The 20128-nt window shown below is 54.3% G+C and overlaps 1 protein-coding gene across 5 annotated transcripts in view; it reads left to right on the forward strand.

The window, feature by feature from the left end:
- ZC3HAV1 (zinc finger CCCH-type containing, antiviral 1) overlaps positions 1–20128 on the forward strand; it is a 59567-nt gene that overhangs the window by 5312 nt on the left and 34127 nt on the right. For 3 of the 5 annotated variants that reach the window (XM_070071440.2, XM_070071441.2, XM_089329687.1), the window contains exons 2-3: positions 12446–12581; positions 18625–18877. In XM_070071440.2, coding sequence (XP_069927541.2) covers positions 12446–12581; positions 18625–18877 — 389 coding nt within the window. Of the gene's footprint in view, positions 1–12445; positions 12582–18624; positions 18911–20128 lie in introns of all 5 variants that reach the window. The other 2 variants (XM_070071438.2, XM_070071439.2) reach the window with 1 other exon arrangement.

The raw sequence follows: 20128 nt of genomic DNA on the forward strand, positions 1-20128 counted from the left end.
TTTTATGTGTTTTATGTGTTAGAATTTCACTCAGTGTACGTTCTGGAGAGTTGTTCATTTTGATACGTTAGGATCTAGTCTTTTCATTTTAAAACCTAAATTGTATTTCATCACATGATGTATACCATAACTTTTATTTGGTATATACATTATTTCCAATTTTTTGCCACAACAAATCAGCTGCCAAGAATATGCATGTGGGGTGGGCGTTGTGGTGCAGCGAGATAAGCCTCCCACGTGGGACCCAACCCGCATCAGAGTGTCGTTTCAGTCGTGGCTGTTGGGCTTCTGATCCCGCTTCCTGCAGGAGCGATCCAGAAGGAGCCCCTGGCCTCAGCTCGGCCCAGCCTGGCTGTGGCAGGCGTCTGGGGAATGAACCAGTGCTGGAAGATCTCTCTGACTCTTCCTCTCTTGCTTCCTTTCAAATAAAATGAAGAAAAATAAAAATACATAATGGGGTCGGCGCTGGGGGCATAGTGGGTTACGCCCAGGGCTGCCTCCGCTCAACATTCGTTCGGCTTGGACTTGGCCTTCGCCAGGCCTTTCCTGGAAATGGAATCAGTCTGTGACTTGGTGCTGCTCGCTTCACCAAGCTCCGTGTTTCCGAGGTGTGCCTTTTTTTGAAAGGCAGAGTTAAAGAGAGAGCAGGAGACGGAGAGGTCGGTCTTCCATCTGCTGGTTCACTCCCCAATTGGCTGCCACGGCCGGAGCTGTGCCGATCCAAAGCCAGGAGCTTCTTCCGGGTCTCCCGCGTGGGCGCAGGGACTTGGGCCATCTTCTGCCGCTTTCCTGGCAGGCGTGTTAGCAGGGAGCTGGATCGGGTGCTGGCTGCAGGCTGGGGCTCTCCTCTGTTGCGCCCCAGCACTGCCTCGTGCGTTCCCTGTTGCTCGCGTGGGTGTGTTTGCCCAGCAGGCACCTTCCTGGAAGTTTCTCCCGGCACCAGGCTGTGCTTTGTCGTGGAGTTCCAGGCTGGGGCCTTGGAGACAGCCATTCCTGAACACTGTGGACAGAAAGGGTGTGCCCTTTAAGAATCATTTGGGAAGTTTTCTTTTCACATTCGCTTCGTTTCTCAGGAGACTTAACATAATAAGGGATTCTGTGAGCCATGGTAAAAATCTTAAACAGCGGCAAACATCTGGCCACAGCTAGATGGATAAAAAAAAGGAACAGCAGGGAGAGTTGACAGACGTCGCCTGCGTAGGTATCGCCACGGTCAGGACGCAGCACGTCTTCATGAGCCCTGAGGGTCTCTGTGTCCAGTTAATCCCCCCACTCCTACAGACGATCAGTGTTTAACTTTTTAAAATAAAAAATAGAGTTCCAGCACTTTCCCCACATACCTGGGGTCGTGGGTGCCAAGTTTGCGATAAAGCCTTCCAGACTCTGGTGTGGCTGTGTCCATGGGGGAGCTCCTCACACTTCAGGAGTTCTGGGTCAGAGGGTGTGGGTTGGGGCCTGGGGATCTGCATTCTAATCACTCCCCGAAAGGATCTTTGTGCAGGAGTACTGGCCCTGCTTTCAAAAACTGTGCCCAGGCGTGCACTTCCTGGCAGGTCGGAAATGTGAGGTTTTATGTGGCTTCTGAGCTTGAGAGACTAAATGAGAAATTAATTTTTTCGGGGCCAGTGCTGTGGCACAGTGGGTTAAAGCCCTGGCCTGGAGCACCGGCATCCCATGTGGGTGCCGGTTCTAGTCCAGCTGCTCCACTTCTGATCCAGCTCTCTGCTATGGCCTGGGAAAGCAGTGGAAGATGCCCCAAGTCCTTGGGCCCCTGCACCCATGTGGAGACTTGGAAGAAGCTCCTGGCTCCTGGCTTCGGATCAGCACAGCTCCGGCCGTTGCAGCCATCTGGGGAGTGAACCAGTGGGTGGAAGACCTCTCTCTCTCTCTCTGTCTCTCTCTCTCTGCCTCTACTTCTCTCTGTAACTCTGACTTCCAAATAAACAAAATAAATATTTTTTAAAAAAATTAATTTTTTCTTCCCTATGATTTACTTCTTTGAAAAGACAAAGCAAGAGTGAGAGAGAGAGAACTTCATCTGCTGGTTCACTCCTCCACTAGCCACAACAGCCAAGGCTGAGCCAGACTGAAGCCAGGAGGCAGGAGCTCCATCCTGGTCTCCCACGTGGGCGCAGGGACCCAAGTGCTTGGGCATCCTCCACTGCCTTCCCAGGGTGTAGCAGGGAGCTGGGACTCAGACTGGCACTCTGGTAGGAGATGCCGATAATGCGAGTGGCAGCTAACCTGTGCCACAACTTCGTGAAGGAATTCTTCGGTGCAGAATGAACAGAAATCTTAAAAAACATACTGCTTTTTCCAAGGTTTGGGTGACATTGCTTTTACATGACCTCTAGCCTCTGGCCACCCCTCAGAGAGCCTTATGGGCGGGTCCTGGGTGTCTTGGCTGAGACACTGCTTGGGACATCCGTGTTCCATAGCTGGAGTGCTTCCAGTTGTCACTTCCTCGTGTGTGTACGGGGAGCAGCAGGTGATGGCTCAAGAACGGGGCCTCTGCCACCCACGTGGGAGACCAGGATGGAGTTCAGGGCTCCTGGCTTCGCCGTGGGGTGGCTGGAATGTGGGGCCAGACTTGGCTGTTGCAGGCATTTAGGGAGAGAGCCAGCGATGGAAGGTCTCTGTCTCTGCCTCTCTGCTGTTCAGATAAACAAATACTTGAAATGCTGAGAAATCTTTTTAAATACACACGCAGGCTTCTGGCCCATCCTTTGTCACTAGAAAGGAATCCTGCTAACGAGTTAATCAGTTTTCACTCTAGTTTAATATTCGTCTCAACTTCCAGAGGTGTTTATGTCGGGAGTGTGGGTGGGGCAGGAGAGTCGTGCGACCCACTTTTTCTAAGGCAAGATTTTGTCAGTACCACCCCTGCCGCCCGCCTGCTCTGCACTGCCTTCCCTCCTACGCTCTCCTCAGTGCTCCTGTGGACTTGGGGCCCCGCTGGCCACTTTGCTACACATTACAGTCTCTTGGGGATCTCTAAGAACATACAGCTGTCCAACTGCTTCGCCTAGACATTTGAATTTAATTAGGGTCTGAATTGGACATTCAGTTTGGAATTGGACATTGGGGTTTTTAGTTTTTGGGGGATTCTGATGGGCAGCAAAGCCTGTGGACCACTAACTTGGGGGGCTGGAGGCGCTGTGGTGCAGTGGGTTAGGCCTCCGCCCTGGCCGCCAGCATCCTGTATGGAAGTTCCGGCTTGAATGCCCGTTGCTCTCTTTCTGATCCAGCTTCCTGCTAATGTGCCTGGGAAGGCATGAAAGATGGTCCTGGTGCCAGGTCCCTGCCACCCAGGAGGGAGACCAGGATGAGTCCCAGTTTTCTGGCTTCTAGCCTCAGCTCGGCCCAGACCTGGTTGCTGTGGCCGTTTGGAGAGTGAACGAGCTGCTGGAAGATCTCTCTCTCTCTCTCTGTGTCACTGTACCTTTACAAATCAAAACATCTTAAAAAAAAAAAAAAAAAAAAAAAAAGCCTGGGCAGTTGCCTGCAGTAGTGGAGATGAATTTGGTGGCACCAGCACCATGTGTCCCACACTTGGTCCGACTATAGGGGCTCACAGATGTCCGGCCTCTCTGCCCCCTCCTCAGTGGCCCGGCCTAGCTTGGTGCGTTTCCACCGTCGGCAGCAGCCGTGGGCTGGGGCCCTGGCCTTTGTGCCAGTGTGTTCTGGGTGACACAGGTGCCACTAATGCAGCTCCACCAGGGCCCTGCCCCCACGTGGGCTGTTACTCTGCCTGTGTGCCCCCTCCCGCTCTGCTCTTTCTGCCCCGTTTACGGTGGGGAGGGGCATCCCGATGCGGTGAGCGGTCCCTGCGCTCGAGTGATGTGATCCCATCCTGAACACCGGCAGTTCAGAGCGAATGGGAACGTGGCTCTGCGGCAGCACTGCGCAGAGGTTGTTTTTGGTTGATGACGCTTTATTCTTTCTACCCATCTTCTCTAGATTTTATCTTTCACACATCCTGGTTCCTTGGTGAGCTATTTCCTGTTTTCTGTACAATTCAACTATCGTTTTGTTTTTGTCGGCCCCGGGAGGTACTAGAGAGCAGAGAGGGTGAAGGGAAGGAGGGACAAACTTTTGTCAAAAAAACTGGCTTCTCTCGGCTAATTGTGTCTGCTCTCTGGACTGGCAGAGAGAGCTCAGAGATGAGTGTACGGTTCGGGAACCTAACCCGGAATCGGCTCCGACAAGCCCAGCCCGCGGTCACGGGGCCCACCCGGTCCAGGGAGGCCAGCGTCTGCAGGTGTGGCCCAGGCTGAGGCATTTTTGAACACTGTCTAGTTGATTGTTGTGTGCAGCCAGGGATAAGAACCACTGTGCGGGCTGGCTGTTTACAGCAGGGCTGGGAGAACACTTACTGCCTCGATTAAAACAGCTTTTGTTCTGTGGCTGCGGGAGCAAAGGCTGCTTGTTTTTGAGTCTGGCCCGAGAGAGACAGTTGGGCTTCTTTCAAGGCCGCCTTCTCCCCTCCCAGTGCACAGTTTATTCCAGGTTTATCTTTTCCTCGTGTGGGCAGCATTCTGCAAGCTTGTTTTGGCCTGGGCAGTTTATAGGCAAGCTATATTGTGTACCGGGGAGTGGAGGGCTCCTGGGACTCCCAACCAGCCTCCCCCGGGGCCTGTCCTGCGGGGAGGCAGCTCTGAGCCCGGCTGTGGATTAGGCCAGCACTGCCGCTGTCCCCTGGGAGCTTGTTGGAAGTGCAAGTTATCCCTCCCTACCCCTAGGCCTACTGCTTTTCTTCATAAACTTATTTTCACTCCATTTCCCATGAAATTTAAAAAAGAAGATTTGTTTTATTTGCATGACTGGCAGAGTGACAGAAAAGGAGTGGCAGAGAGAGCCTGGGACTCCATGGGGTCTCCCATGGTGGGGGGCAGCACTGGGCCATCTCCCGCTGCTGCCCCTGCTGCATTAGCAGGGGGCTGGCTCGGCAGCGACGCAGCTGAGACTTGAATCCAGGGAGGCAGCATTGCAGGTGGCGGCTCTACCCACTGCGCCACGATGCCAGCCCCTTGCTTATCTGATTCTTGAGTTCACTGATCAGGTCTTTATTTTATGTGGTTCACCTTTAATTTCTCATTTTATCAGGCCTCAGTTTCCCAAAGTAGTATTGCGATGACCATAAATTAACAGGGGTAGCATTCCTGGCAGCTGGTAAATGCACATTACACGCCAGTTCCTGCACTCGGCTTCACGTAGAAGGTGTGCAGGGCCTGGTCCTCGCTGGTGCTGTCAGGGTGCTGACCTCAGAGCCCGCAGGCCGCGGCACAGCAGGCCCCACATCAGTGTCCGGTGGGGGCCCGGCTGCCCGGCTGCCCGGCTTCCTGCTCCTGCAGAAGAAGCGCTCGGGTCCCTGCCACCTCTGTGGAAGACCCAGATGGAGTTCGGGGTTGCTCGCTGTTGTGGGCATGTGGGGAGTGAGCCAGAGGATGGAAGATCTCTCTCTCTCTCTCTCTGCCTTTAAAACAAATAAACAAATCTTAAAAAAACAAACAAACAAACAAACAAAAACCAAAAGGCAGTGCTTGGGAGAAGTCCAGGAAGTGGAGGAGGGAGCAGGGCCGCAGGTTAGACCTGGACCCTGCAGATGGAAGAAGCCGGTTCAAGGTGAGGGGCACAGATTGAAGGAGACAGCAGCTGGCCTGAGGATGGAGGTGGAAGTGCCTGAAGGACCCCAGCTGGCTCCAGGGTGCAGGACGGCCTGTGCCTCTGGTGTGAGCAGCTGACCAGGGCTCCAGGCAGCGGCCCCCTGAGGCCACCTGGCTGCCTTTAGGAAGGGAGGAAGTGCTGACTTCAGGGACATTCCTGAGCCAGGGCAGGGCAGGCGCAGGACAGGTTCTGTGTCTCCTCTGACCGCAGGGCAGGTTCTGTGTCTCCTGCCCGGCAGAGGGACCGTTGGCTTGGCTCCCTGTTCAGGATTTCTGGGAAAGCAAAAGCTCCTAATTCCTCCCTCAAAATAGTTGTCGGTGGTCTCAGAGCCAGAGGTCCGAACCTGGGGAGAGGGGTGTTTTTCCAGATCAGTAATGGCCGTGGCCTGGAAACAGTGTAGTGAGGTGCCTTGTGGGGAGCACCACTGGGTCAGCCCCTAGTAGAGGGGTTTCGCTTTAGGCTGGAGGCTGTTCTCGCTGTAGCAGTCTCTTCAGATCCCCTCTCCTGGGGGGTGGGGACTGGAAAGGGGGTTAGCTCAGCTGCTGAGGGTCTGGGTGGGGGCCTGGGTGGGGCGGGGAGCGCTTATCTGAAACTGCTGCCCAAAACTGAGCAGCCTTATCAAGGAGAGCCGGAAAGCCACCAAAAGCCAAGGACACAGGGTGGAGAAAGCAGAGGGGCCGGCCTGGGGGGATGCTGGGGTGGAGACTCCAGCCCCTGTCCCACAGCAGAGGGGCCGGCCTCGGGGGATGCTGGGGTGGAGACGCAAGCGCCTGCCCCGCAACCCAGGACTTTTCCAGAAGCGAGGTGCTTGGGAGGGCTCGGCCAGTGATGGCGGAGTCGTGCAGTCTGATTTTCCTAGCGAGGATCCACTGCTAGACCTCAGGGCAAAGTTCCAGACAGTTTCAGAGCGAGTTTACACACAGTGACAGGAGAGTGAGTGACTTGCACAGGTTAATTCTCAGAGAAAACGTTCACCTAGATGTTTACAGTTAGAAATATCAATGTCTTTTCTTGTATAAAGGTTGATGTTATGTATTGGAAGAGCAGAGTGAGAGTCAGAGAGGGAGAGACGGCTCCTCCGTCCGCTAGACCGCTCCTCCGTCGGCTGCTGCACTCCCAGTATAGCTGCAACAGGCTGCAGCCGGGAGCCAGGAGCTCCCTCTGGGTCTCCTCCCACACAGGTGCCGGGGCCCAAGCACCTGGGCCATCTTGCGGTGCTTTCCCAGGTGCACGAGCAGGGAGCTGGATTGGAGATGGAGCCGCCGGACTCCAGCCGCGCCCCACGGTACGGGTGCTGGTGTCGCAAACAGCGGCTTTAACCTCCTGTGCCACCACACTAGCGTCAGCATCAGTTTCAGTGACGCTGTTTTGTTCCCATTTCTGTTTTCCAGTGACAAACACCTAAAAGATAATAGTGGCAACACATACTATTTGGGAAATTAAAGAGAACTATTACAAGAAAAACAAATTCAAAAGTAGCCATTTCTTGCGGCGCCGGCACACCGGGTTCTAGTCCCGGTTGGGGCGCCGGATTCTGTCCCGGTTGCCCCTCTTCCAGGCCAGCCCTCTGCTGTGGCCCGGGAGTGCAGTGGAGGATGGCCCAGGTGCTTGGGCCCTGCACCCCATGGGAGACCAGGAAAAGCACCTGGCTCCTGGCTCCTGCCATCGGATCAGCGCGGTGCGCCGGCCGCAGCGGGCCGGCCGCGGCGGCCATTGGAGTGTGAACCAACGGCAAAGGAAGACCTTTCTCTCTGTCTCTCTCTCTCACTGTCCACTCTGCCTGTCAAAAAAAAAAAAAAAAAAAAAAAAAGTAGCCATTTCTCTCACTGAGTAAAATCCTTAGAACTTAGCATGTCGCCTGCTCTGTTCGTGCTGGTTTTCTGAATTCGTGGCAGGAACCCACACAGCTTATTAATTTTGGAAATATTAATAAGCAGATCGATTTCAGTGTTTTCTGTTCCAGAATAAGATTTCATGTGGTTAGATGACATGCTAGGGGCTGTCCTTGTGGTGCAGAGAGCTTCAAATAAATCTTTATAAAAAGATGACTTACTAGGCTGGCACCACGGCTCACTTGGCTAGTCCTCCGCCTGCAGCGCTGGCACCCCGGGTTCTAGTCTCAGTTGCGGCGCCAGATTCTGTCCTGGTTGCTCCTGTTCCAGGCCAGCTCTCTGCTGTGGCCCAGGAAGGCAGTGGAGGATGGCCCAAGTCCTTGGGCCCTGCACCAGCATGGGAGACCAGGAGGAAGCACCTGGCTCCTGGCTTCGGATCAGCGCTGCACGCCGGCTGTAGCGGCCGTTTGGGTGATGAACTAACAGAAGGAAGACCTTTCTCTCTGTCTCTCTCTCTCTCACTGTCTAACTCTGCCTGTAAAAAAAAAAAAAAAAAGATGACTTACTAAATATCCCATCTAATATATGCGCCTAACAAATTAGATTCCGACTGTGCTACTTTTGGAAATTGACTAAGCCCTAATAACATTTTTCTAGAGAAAATAATAGTTAAGCCCAAGGAAGAGGTTTTTGAAAAGCAGTAAGCGGTGATAAGATAAATGACTGTTAACATGTAAAGTACAGGGCAAAGGGCATCTAAATTACAGGACACTGGATTCAAATCAGAGCACAATAGAGATTCCAGTAGCTCTAAACTTGGTAAAAGTTTAACATACAATGGATGAGGGTAACAAAATGATAAGAAAAGAATTATGTGTAATGGATGATTTTGAGAAAGTTGTGACACCTGTAACATCATTTGCCATAATAACTTCAGGTGTTTTAAAGAATTAATGTTGGGGCGGCGCCGCGGCTCACTAAGCTAATCCTCCACCTTGTGGCGCCAGCACACTGGGTTCTAGTCCCGGTCGGGGCACTGGATTCTGTCCCGGTTGCCCCTCTTCCAGGCCAGCTCTCTGCTGTGGCCCAGGAGTGCAGTGGAGGATGGCCCAAGTGCTTGGGCCCTGCACCCCATGGGAGACCAGGAAAAGCACCTGGCTCCTGGCTCCTGCCTTCGGATCAGCGCAGTGTGCCGGCCGCAGCGCGCCGGCCACAGCGCGCCGGCCACGGCAGTCATTGGAGGGTGAACCAACAGCAAAGGAAGACCTTTCTCTCTGCCTCTCTCTCTCACTGTCCACTCTGCCTGTCAAAATAAATAAAAAGAATTAATGTTGGAAAGATTTCTTTCAGGAGGCAGCACTGTGGCACAGCAGAACCAAGCCAGGGCCATCAGAACTGGCCTCCTGTATGTGCGCTGGCTTGAATCCCGGCTGCCCTACTTCTGATCCAGCTTCCTGCTAATGCCCTGGGAATGCAGCAAAGGATGGCTCAAGTGCTTGGGCCCCTGCACCCACGTGGGGGACTTGGAAGAAGCTCCTGGCTTCTGACTTTGGTCTGGGCCAGCCCTAGCTGTTTCGGACATTTGAGGAGTGAACCAGAAGACGGAAGATCTCTCTCTCTATATATATCTCCCTTTCTCTCTCTGTACCTCTGACTTTGAAATAAATAATTTTTTTAAAAGAAGAGATCTCTTTTAAAAATGAAGCAAAGTGGTATATTACAGTTATCCAACTGTGGTGCGTGACAATTTTGTAAGTGTTAAAGCAGTATGTTAAATTATGGGCCATATTGGCCGATTCGAGTCCTGGCTGCTCCACTTCTGATCCAGCTCTTTGCTATGGCCTGGGAAAACAGTTGAAGATGGCCCAAGTGCTTGAGCCCCTGCACCCACATGGTGGGAGCACCCAGAGGAGACTCCTGGCTCCTGGCTTCGGATCTGTGCATCTCTGGCCTTTGCAGCCGTCTGGGAAGTAAACCAGCAGATGGAAGAACTTTCTCTGTCTCTCTGCCTCTCTATAACCTGCCTTTCAAATAAACAAATAGATCTTAAAAATTATATATAAAGATTATAATATAATTACACTATAATTTATAATATTATTATAAATAAATTAAATTATAAATATTATAAATAATATTATAATTTATAATATAATTATATATTATGTTATATATAAAGATTATATACACTATAATTATATATTATAATATGTTATATATAAATATTATATGTACTATAATTATATATTATAATATTGTATTTATAATTTATAATATTTGATTACCTACCTTCATACCTATAATATATACTATACAATTTGTAATTATATATAATCTTTATATATATATAAAGAGCAGTTACAAATCTGCAGGTCAGTACCCACTTTCCACCACATAAACAGTTCAGGACATGAACAAATAGTGTAAATAAAAGGTATTTCATTAAGCTAACAGTTGGGCATTTTCAGTCTTGCTAATAATAAAAGTGAGAATTAATAAGCATGGAAGTGTAGTGGGGCTGGCACTGTGGTGTAGTGGGTCAGGCGGCTGCCTGGGGTGCTGGCATCCCATGTGAGTGCTGGTTCCAGTCTCTGCTGCAAAACTTCCTATCCACTTCCCTGCGAATGCGCCTGGGAGGGCAGTGGAAGATGGCAATCTATTTGCTCGTGTGGGAGACCCAGACAAAGCTCCTGGCTCCTAGCTTTGGACTGGCCCAGCTCCAGCTATTGCAGCCATTTGGGGAGTGAGCAGTTTATGGGTGATCTGCCTCTCGCTCTGTCTTTCCATCTCTCTCTCTAACTCTGCCATTCAAACAAATAAATCTTTTATATGGGTGTGTATACAGTCCACTTCATACCTATTGAAATAGCACAGTGACAGCACTCACTTTGCTTGGGGAAATCGTACACCCCCGATTGCTGCTGTGTTTTATGGGAGCAGAAGTTCAAAGCCAGAGCCGGCGCCGTGGCTCAATAGGCTAATCCTCCACCTTGCGGCGCCGGCACACCGGGTTCTAGTCCCGGTCGGGGCGCCGGATTCTGTCCCGGTTGCCCCTCTTCCAGGCCAGCTCTCTGCTATGGCCAGGGAGTGCAGTGGAGGATGGCCCAGGTGCTTGGGCCCTGCACCCCATGGGAGACCAGGAAAAAGCACCTGGCTCCTGGCTCCTGCCATCGGATCAGCGCGCTGCGCCGGCTGCAGCGGCGGCCATTGGAGGGTGAACCAGCGGCAAGGGAAGACCTGTCTCTCTCTCTCTCACTGTCCACTCTGCCTGTCAAAAAATAAAATAAAAATAAAAATAAAAAAAAAAAAAAAAAGAAGTTCAAAGCCAAACCCAGCCTGTCAAGGTGTCCTTTGAGGCATTGCCCCCGGAAGAATGAATGTCGGGAAGATCCTGTAAGGCAGGAACGGTTACCTACCCAACGATCGTTGTAGCCACACTTCTGTTCTTCCGTAGGCAAAGTTTGGCCATTACCTGATTACCTGACACCTTGGTAATGGTTACGCGAACCAGAAAATGTTAGCATGCATCATGTGGATAGCTGTTGAAGCCACAAGTCTGAGGACTCTGACAGTGCCGTGTGGCCGCGGGCCGAGTGCTGGGGGACCATGGCACCTGCGACGTGCTTGTCTAGTGAGGGCCCAGAGATGTGGATCAGCGCCTCGCAGACAGTACGACTCTTTCAAGAGTCATTGCTTTAGGCCAGCGCCGCGGCTCAGTAGGCTAATCTTTCGCCTTGCGGCGCCGGCACACTAGGTTCTAGTCCCAGTCAGGGCACCGGATTCTGTCCTGGTTGCCCTTCTTCCAGGCCAGCTCTCTGCTGTGGCCCAGGAGTGCAGTGGAGGATGGCCCAAGTGCTTGGGCCCTGCACCCCATGGGAGACCAGGAGAAGCACCTGGCTCCTGCCTTTGGATCAGCGCGGTGCACCGGCCGCAGCGCGCCGGCCACGGCGGCCATTGGAGGGTGAACCAACGGCAAAAGAAGACCTTTCTCTCTGTCTCTCTCTCTCACTATCCACTCTGCCTGTCCAAAAAAAAAAAAAAAAAATTTAAAAAGAGTCATTGCTTTATTTGAAAGGCAGAGTGACAGAGAAAGAGGGAGAGACACACAGAGAGATCTTCCATCTGCTGCTTTGTCCCCCAAATGGTCACAATGGCTGGGGCTGGGCCAGGGCTGGGCCAGGCCTAAGCCAGGAGCCAGGAACTCCATCGGGGTCTCCCACGAGGGTGCAGGGGCCCAAGCACTTGGGCCTTCCTCTGCTGCCTTCCCAGGCGCATTAGCAGGGAGCTGGATCAGAAGTGGAGCAGCCGGGTGTGGAACTGGCGCTGTGATACATGGGGGTCGGCATTGCAGGCGGGGCTGTACCTGCTGTGCCACAGCACAGCCCCGCTCCTGCACTGTTGCTCAGTGGGAAGTCATTCTAATAGATTGGTTTCTATTTCTTTGCCAGTTTTTTCCTCTTCTCGCCTCTGAGGTATAACACAAATGATAACTTCATGGGAAGATACAGTTTGAAGAAGTACTATAATCATTTAAAGACACACACACATGTATAACTTTTAAAATCATTTATATTATTTGAAAGGCAGAGAGAAACAGACAGAGGGGACCAGACCTCCCCTCTGCCGGTTCCCTCCACAGATGCTTGTAACAGCAGGTACTGGGCAAGACCAGAGGCAGGAACCGGAAACCGGTGCAGGCCTCCCACGTGAGTGGCAGGGACCCAGCCGTCTGGGCCTGCGGCACTGCCTCGCAGGAGCTGCGCTGGCGCCAGGCGCTGCGTCCTTGTAGCGTCTTAACCGCTAGGTCCACCTGCCGCTCCAGCAGGTCCCGCTGCCTGCTCACCAGGCTGTGGCTCCGAGCTTTGCTTCCCGGAAATGTGCAGACTGATTTCTTGTGCTTTGCTCTGGTGACGTGGAGACGCTGAGAATGTCCTGTTTTCTTCCAGGAATTTATGCAAGTATTCGCACGAAGTCCTCTCCGAAGAGAACTTCCAGGTCCTGAAAAGCCACGGTCTCTCTGGACTCAACCAAGAGGAGCTGGCGGTGCTGCTTATCCAGAGCGACCCCTTCTTCCTGCCCGAGGTGAGTCGGGATCCCTCGCTGGCCGTCTGTGTCTGCGGACGGACGCGCTGCGGGGGGAGCAGGAGGAACCGGGCGTCGGAACCAGGCCTCTGCAGGCGGCTGTCAGGCTGTTGCTGACCCGAGAGATCCCAGCAGTTTCTCTCCTGTGGGAGGGTTTCCAAGACTTTTAGTGCGGAACGCCGCTGCTAAGCTGCCAAGGAGCCCCCTGTGAGCAACAGGAGCTGACGGTGCACTTGGAGTAGACAGATTGGTGTTGTAACCAGGGGGGCTTCCCGGAAGAGGTGGGTTTTGACTGAAGTTGGGGAGATGACAGGAAAGATTAGGGTACAGGCTGGGAGGTTGTAGCCGAGGCGTTTCCCCATCCTCCCCCAAAATACGGCGATGCGGACACAGTGTATGGATTCGTCTTTCACCAGCCTGCAAGCTGGACCACAGGCCACACCTGGCCTGCCACTGGATCCGCCTGCAGCCCTGCCTGTGTGTCCCCAGCTGCCCAGGGCAGCTTCCCTCCGGAGGGCGAGCCGAGTCGCCACAGCAGGGACCCGGTGCTCTAAGCCTGCACCTTCTCGGGGAAAGTTTGCCAAGTCACCTTGCCGTCTCCTCACAGGGACGAGGGTCTGGCCCTGGACCCAACGCGACAGCAAGGGACTCAGAGTGTGGCTTCCAGCTCCAGGCTCTTCTCTCTCTTTTTCTTTTTAAAGACTTATTTATTTGAAGGTCAGAGTTACACAGAGAGAGAAGGAGAGGCAGAGAGAGAGAAGGAGAGGCTGAGAGAGAGAGAGAGAGAGAGAGAGAGGGAGGGAGGGAGGGAGAGAGAGGTCTTCCATCTGTTGGTTCACTCCCCAAATGGCTGTAACAGTTGGAGCTGTGCCCATCCAAAGCCAAGCGCCAGGAACTTCTTCTGGATCCCCCATGTGGGCGCAGGGGCCCAACGACTTGGGCCATCTTCTACTGCTTTCCTAGGCCACAGCAGAGAGCTGGATCGGAAGTGGAGCAGCTGGGACTCGAACCGGTGCCCATGTAGGAGGGTGGCACTGCAGGTGGCGGCTTTACCCGCTGCGCCACAGCGCTGGCTGCCTCTTCTCATTGTTACAGCTCTCTTGCTGGCGGGAGCATAGAGAGGAAGTGGAAGGCAAGCGGTGTTGTTTTTAAAAGATGTGACATGTGCTTTGGGCACAGCACATCTGTGCACGTCGTGGGCCATAGCTCTCACGTGCGCACAGTCGGGCGGAAGACAGCCTGGAAGATGTAGCTTCTGGCTGAGTCACCGTCTGTCTGCCTGAAATCCAACAGCTGCTGTCAGTAGAAGGAAGATGGGACAGCCGGGCACAGATGGGACAGTCTCAGCCACAAGAAGTCCAGCCGTGCGGCTCGGAGGATGCTGGTTAAGGCTGGCGTCGAGAAAGAGAAGCCCAGGCGCGAGTTCGGCCAGGCGGGGTGGGCGGAGGGAGGCAAGCTGGCGTTGAGACGCACCTCGAGACGCACAGCATGGCTAGCGGGGACCTGGAGGGTCGACTCGTCTGACACTGAGCTCCATGTTTCCCTGAGCGGTGGTTTTGAGTTGGCCACTGAGCCCGGGAGAGAGAGGAACGTGCAGATTCCCGGGGGGCCACATCCTGTTTCCTCCCCCCACCCGGTGCTTGCCTGCCCCAGGCCCTGCTGACAAGCAGAGCCACCTGTGAGGGCATGGCAGAGTGACGATGAGTGTCGGCCTGGGGCCCACCCTTCGCCTGAGGAAGCCAGTCTGGGGCCGGTCTCTGCTCCCTTCTCCCAAGCCCCCATGTCCCCGTCCGGGCCCTGCAGGGCCGGCGGGCGGCAGTTCTGTTGGGAGAAGCTGGCGACGAGGTGCTACTGCTGAAGGGTCCCAGGGGGGCTGTGGACTCGAGGGCCCTGTTCCGCTGACGGGAGCTCAGGCCCCAGGGTCATGGCCAGGAACTGCCTTTGGCCACCTGTCGCGGTTACCAGGCCCTGTGTGCAGTACTGGTGGCCGTGGTGGACAAGATGTACTCCCTGGGGCCGGCGCTGTGGCACAGCGGGTTAAAGCCCAGCCTGCAGTGCCAGCATCCCGTGTGAGTGCCGGTTCAAGCCCCAGCTGCTCCACTTCCAATCCAGCTCCCTCCTAGTGTGCCTGAGAGAGCAGTGGAGGATGGCACAGGTCCTCTGGCCCCTGCATCTGCGTGGGAGACCCGGAGGAAGCTCCTGGCTGCTGGCTTCAGATCGGCTCAGTTCCACTGTCACGGCCATTTGGGGAGTGAACCAGCAGATGGAAGACTCTGTCTCTGTCTCTACTTCTCTCTGTAACTCTTTCAAGTAAATAAAACAAAACCTTAAAAAAAATGTACTCCCTGTTCCTTGAAAGAGTCACTTTTCCCCACTTTGCCTTGCCCTGTGAGAGCGTGGAAGCATTAGGCACACGTGTCTCCTGGCGCATAGGCCGGTACAAATAAAATACGCTCATTGGGAAGGAGTGGTTTCGTTTGTTCCGGCCTGATCAGCGCAGGACAGTGTGTCTGCAGCGCCAGCATGGTGACAGGAAGGTTCACCAGCGCGGCTTGGAGAGGCTGTGGTTGTCCTGCTTTGCCGAGCCTCCGGGATCCTGGCCCTCAGACTGCATCAGAATCATCTGGCAGGTTGCCAGCACACAGATTTCGGTGGTCTGGCACGGTGGACGCGGGAAGGGTCTCAGCATTTGCATTTTGAACACGTTTCCGGGCTGCCTGGTCCAGGGACCACACTTTGGGAACGATAGTCTAGGGTCGAGAGTGCATAACAGACACTGTGGCAATTATGTCAGTTACGTGGGAATCTGTGTCTTTGCCTTCTAGACAAATCCTGGGGCAGGTATTGATCTGGCTTGCTCAGGGTCTATTGCAACAACTTACAAATACAACCTTTGGCACATTTGAAATGCAGGTGTGTGTGTGTGTGTGTGGTGTGTGTGATCACAGTGGCTTCCCCCTTCAGTAGTTCAGACATTGCCTCAACACTGCATCCCGGAGGCGCAGTCACAGGACTGTCGCTCCCCGTCTTCGTGGAGGAACGACACAGGACCCTGCGCTGTTCTTTCGTCTGCTCGGCCCTCCCCGGGTTTGCTGCTGGTTCTTCCCGGGTTGGCTACTATCCCTTCCACCTCCGTGGAAGGGCAGTTCCCCCTGGCCGCATTCCCCACTTCCGCAGGGGAGCGGCACACCGCCGGCCGGGTCTCTCGGGGGCTGCACGGGTTCCCTTAGATGTTCCCCATAGATGTTCCTGGTGCATGCCGTCTCTCTCCTCCTTTATAGTCCTCCTCCGCCAATCCCAACTCGGCTGAGTACGCTGCTCTCCAATCAGGAGCAAGTCCTACAGTTAATTGGTTGAACTGGAGGCAGCTGTGCGGAAGCTGTTTACTTCTCTCCCAGCGCCATATTGTGGGAGAGCAGATGCATAGAATAAGTCCTAATTCGAGTAACTTAGTCTAGTCCGGATTGCTCCCCACAGATCCCCCTTTCTTTTTATTTTTTAGCGTTGATACGCGCCTGTCTTCGGTGTCCCGCGGCACACACTCTGCTCTACTTGCTAGAGTTGCCACAGGCTCTTACAAGTCCTATCAATCAGGAAAACCGAATCCGGGTCCTCTCTTCGCCATTGTGAGGAGGTTTTTAGGCGCTGATGCATGCCTGTGTTCGGTGCCCTGCAGCGCATGCTCTGCTCTGCCCGCAGGGGCTTACAAAACCTATCAGGCAAACCGAATCCAAGCCTTCTCATTGCCTTATTGTGGGGGAGACTTATTAGTGTTGGTTCGTGCCTATCTTCGGTGACCTGCAGCTCATACTCTGGTCGAGCTTTGCTGGCGCTTACCGCCTTAAATCAGGCAGACCGAATCCAAGCCTCCTAATTGTTGCATTGTGGGGAAGCTTTACTGATGTTAATTCGTGCCTGTCTTCGGTGACCTGCGGCTAGCCGCCCAGGTGCTCATCGCCTCACTAATCGGGCAGACCGAATCCAAGCCTTCTAATTGGCATGTTGAGGGGAGGCCTTATTTTTCTCTATTTCTCTATCTCCGGGCATTCCTATTTCTCCCATTTTACTTCTATCTTCCAGCATTCCTATTTTTCTTTTACTTCACTTCCAAACTTCTGTTTCTCTTATCCCTGCGGCTTTCCGGCACCTCGCCCCGCCGGCAGCTTCACGGCTCCGCGCAGCTTCCCGGCGCCTCGCCCCGCCGGCGGGCTCCGCCCCGAGGCTGCTTCTCGGCGGCTCGCCCCGCGGCAGCTTCACGGCTCTGCGCGGCTTCCCGGCGCCTCGCCCCGCCGGCAGGTTCCCGGCTCTGCGCGCACGCTCCGCGGTCTCCACGCACTTCGCGCCCGCACCACGGCCTCGCGCCAGCCCCGGCGTTCCCCATCTATTCACGCCCCGTGCTCTCTCTGCACGCGGCGGCTTCCGCGAATGTTTCCGCCACCACCGGCATTCAGTCCAAGTTCCCCGGACTAACCTGGCGAATTCCAACCTGGCGGCCCACGTCTCTGCCTCTGGTTCCAGATCTTCGCCTCTTGCTCCCCAGGGTGACTTGAAGAATTCCAAGGTGGCTTATATCTCCGCCTCGGCCTGCACTCGCGGCTTCATCCTCCCTAACATTTTTCTCTACCCGGTATTTTTCCCTAAGTTTTCTTCCAACAATATTTTCTCCTGGCTTCTCCCCACAGTCCGTATCCGAGTCCAAGCCTCCTCCAGGTTTCACTTTCGCTTTCAATCTCCTAGCTTCCCCGCCATAGTCCGCATCCGAGTCTATGAAAGCTTTCACTTTCACTTTCAATCCTAACTTCTTTCCCACAGTCCATATCCAAGTCTATGCCTAGGCTTTCAATAGCTTCTTCCGGCACCTAGGCTCTTTGCTAGTCTCTCTCTCCGGTATTTTCCCATTTCTTCTCGTTTCTTCCCTCCTAAGTTTCATATCCGTCCTAGGTTTCCTATCCGTCCTAGGTTTTCTATCCAAGTCAGGTTTCCTATCCGAGTCACGGCACCATTATGTCGCTCCCCCTCTTCGTGGAGGAACGACACCAAGCCCTGCCTAGGCTTCATATCCGAGTCACGGCACCATTATGTCGCTCCCCGTCTTCGTGGAGGAACGACACTAAACCCTGCCTAGGCTTCATATCCGAGTCACGGCACCATTATGTCGCTCCCCGTCTTCGTGGAGGAACGACACAGGACCCTGCGCTGTTCTTTCGTCTGCTCGGCCCTCCCCGGGTTTGCTGCTGGTTCTTCCCGGGTTGGCTACTATCCCTTCCACCTCCGTGGAAGGGCAGTTCCCCCTGGCCGCATTCCCCACTTCCGCAGGGGAGCGGCACACCGCCGGCCGGGTCTCTCGGGGGCTGCACGGGTTCCCTTAGATGTTCCCCATAGATGTTCCTGGTGCATGCCGTCTCTCTCCTCCTTTATAGTCCTCCTCCGCCAATCCCAACTCGGCTGAGTACGCTGCTCTCCAATCAGGAGCAAGTCCTACAGTTAATTGGTTGAACTGGAGGCAGCTGTGCGGAAGCTGTTTACTTCTCTCCCAGCGCCATATTGTGGGAGAGCAGATGCATAGAATAAGTCCTAATTCGAGTAACTTAGTCTAGTCCGGATTGCTCCCCACACAGGACGTGCTATTTAGTCTGCTGAACGCCTCGGTTTAGGTAGAGAGAAAAGTATCTCCTGCTAGGGCAGAGGAAGTGGAGGCCGGGAGCAGGTCACCGGGGCCGCTGGGGTCACACAGCTGCCGGGGAGGCCCCAGGCTTTGGAGCCAGCGCCTCCAGTGCTGTCGCCTGGCACTGCTCCCGCCCGCTGTGGCTCCGTGGCTGACCTGCAGAGGGCTTTCACGTGCTGCCAGCAGAGACCCAGCCCTGGGTCTAACCGTTGCAGGTGAGGCGCTTTCAAGGCTACGCGACCTCCAAAGACTGCAGGGCTCACTTGGCCTCCTGTTTGCAGCTGGCCAGCTGCCGCCCGGGGCTGTGGGAGGTACCTGTGTTGTTCCCGAGAGTCCCTGCTGCCTGGTGTCCTCACTGGTGGTCTCTCTTTTCTGTAGATTTGCAAGACTTACAAAGGAGAGGGGCGCAAGCAGATCTGCAGTCACCAGCCCCTGTGTGAAAGGCTGCACATCTGTGAGCACTTCACCCGCGGGGAATGTCGCTACCTCAACTGCCTCCGGTCCCACAACCTGATGGACAGAAAGGTGCTGGCGGCCATGAGAGAGCACGGGCTGAGCCCCGACGTGGTGCAGAACATCCAGGACATCTGCAACAGCAAGCACGCCAAGAACAACGCCGCAGGCACCAGAGGTACGCGCCTCCTCGCGGCTCCCTCCTCTAGAGGTACAGGCTTCCTCTCTCGGCACCCTCCTCTAGAGGTACGCGCCTCCTCTCGGCTCCCTCCTCTGTGCAGGGAGACAGAGGTGCGCGCTTCCTCTCAGCACCCTCCTCCGTGCAGGGAGACAGAGGTACGCGCTTCCTCTCAGCACCCTCCTCTGTGCAGGGAGACAGAGGTACGCGCCTCCTCTCTCAGCACCCTCTCTGTGCAGGGAGACAGAGGTGCGCGCTTCTTCTCAGCACCCTCCTCCGTGCAGGGAGACAGAGGTACGCGCTTCCTCTCAGCACCCTCTCTGTGCAGGGAGACAGAGGTACACGCCTCCTCTCAGCACCCTCTCTGTGCAGGGAGACAGAGGTACGCGCCTCCTCTCTCGGCACCCTCTCTGTGCAGGGAGACAGAGGTACGCGCTTCCTCTCTCGGCACCCTCTCTGTGCAGGGAGACAGAGGTACGTGCCTCCTCTCTCGGCACCCTCTCTGTGCAGGGAGACAGAGGTACGTGCCTCCTCTCTCGGCACCCTCTCTGTGCAGGGAGAGACACCCGCCGCAGTCACCCGTCCTGCACAGAGCCTCCTTCACTTGCCCTTCTGGAATTTGTCTGTGTGCACAACCACATGTAAAGTACACGTGAGACTTTGTCATTCTAGAACTTGTCTGTGTGCATATACCACTACATGCAAAGTACATGTGAAAGTTTGTAATTTTATAACTTTTCTGTGTACACACATTGCACGCAAAGTACATGTGAGACTTTGTACTTCTAGAACTTGTCTGTGTGCACATACTACTACATGCAAAGTACATGTGTGTGTTTTTTTAAAAGATTTTCATTTATTTATTTGAATGTCAGGGTTACAGAGAGAGAAGGAGATGCAGAGAGAGAGAGAGAGGTCTTCCATCCACTGGTTCACTCCCCAATTGGCTGCAACGGCCAGAGCTGCGCCAATCTGAAGCCAGGAGCCAGGAGTTTCTTCCAGGTCTCCCACGTGGGTGCAGGGGCCCAAGGACTTGGGTCACTGTCCACTGCTTTCCCAGGCCACAGCAGAGAGCTGGGTCAGCAGTGGAGCAGCCGGGACTTGAACTGGTGCCCATATGGGATGCCGGCGCTGCAGGCCAGGGCATGGACGCCACAGCGTCAGCCCCAGTACATGTGTGATCTTGTAATTCAGTTTTTGTGCTTGCCTCGTTTCTCCCAGATTAAGAATTGCTCATCATTCCTTGAAAAG

This window comes from Oryctolagus cuniculus, chromosome 3 (assembly GCF_051225735.1).
Source record: "Oryctolagus cuniculus isolate XC-2025 breed Fujian yellow rabbit chromosome 3, ASM5122573v1, whole genome shotgun sequence".
Taxonomy (NCBI): domain Eukaryota; kingdom Metazoa; phylum Chordata; class Mammalia; order Lagomorpha; family Leporidae; genus Oryctolagus; species Oryctolagus cuniculus.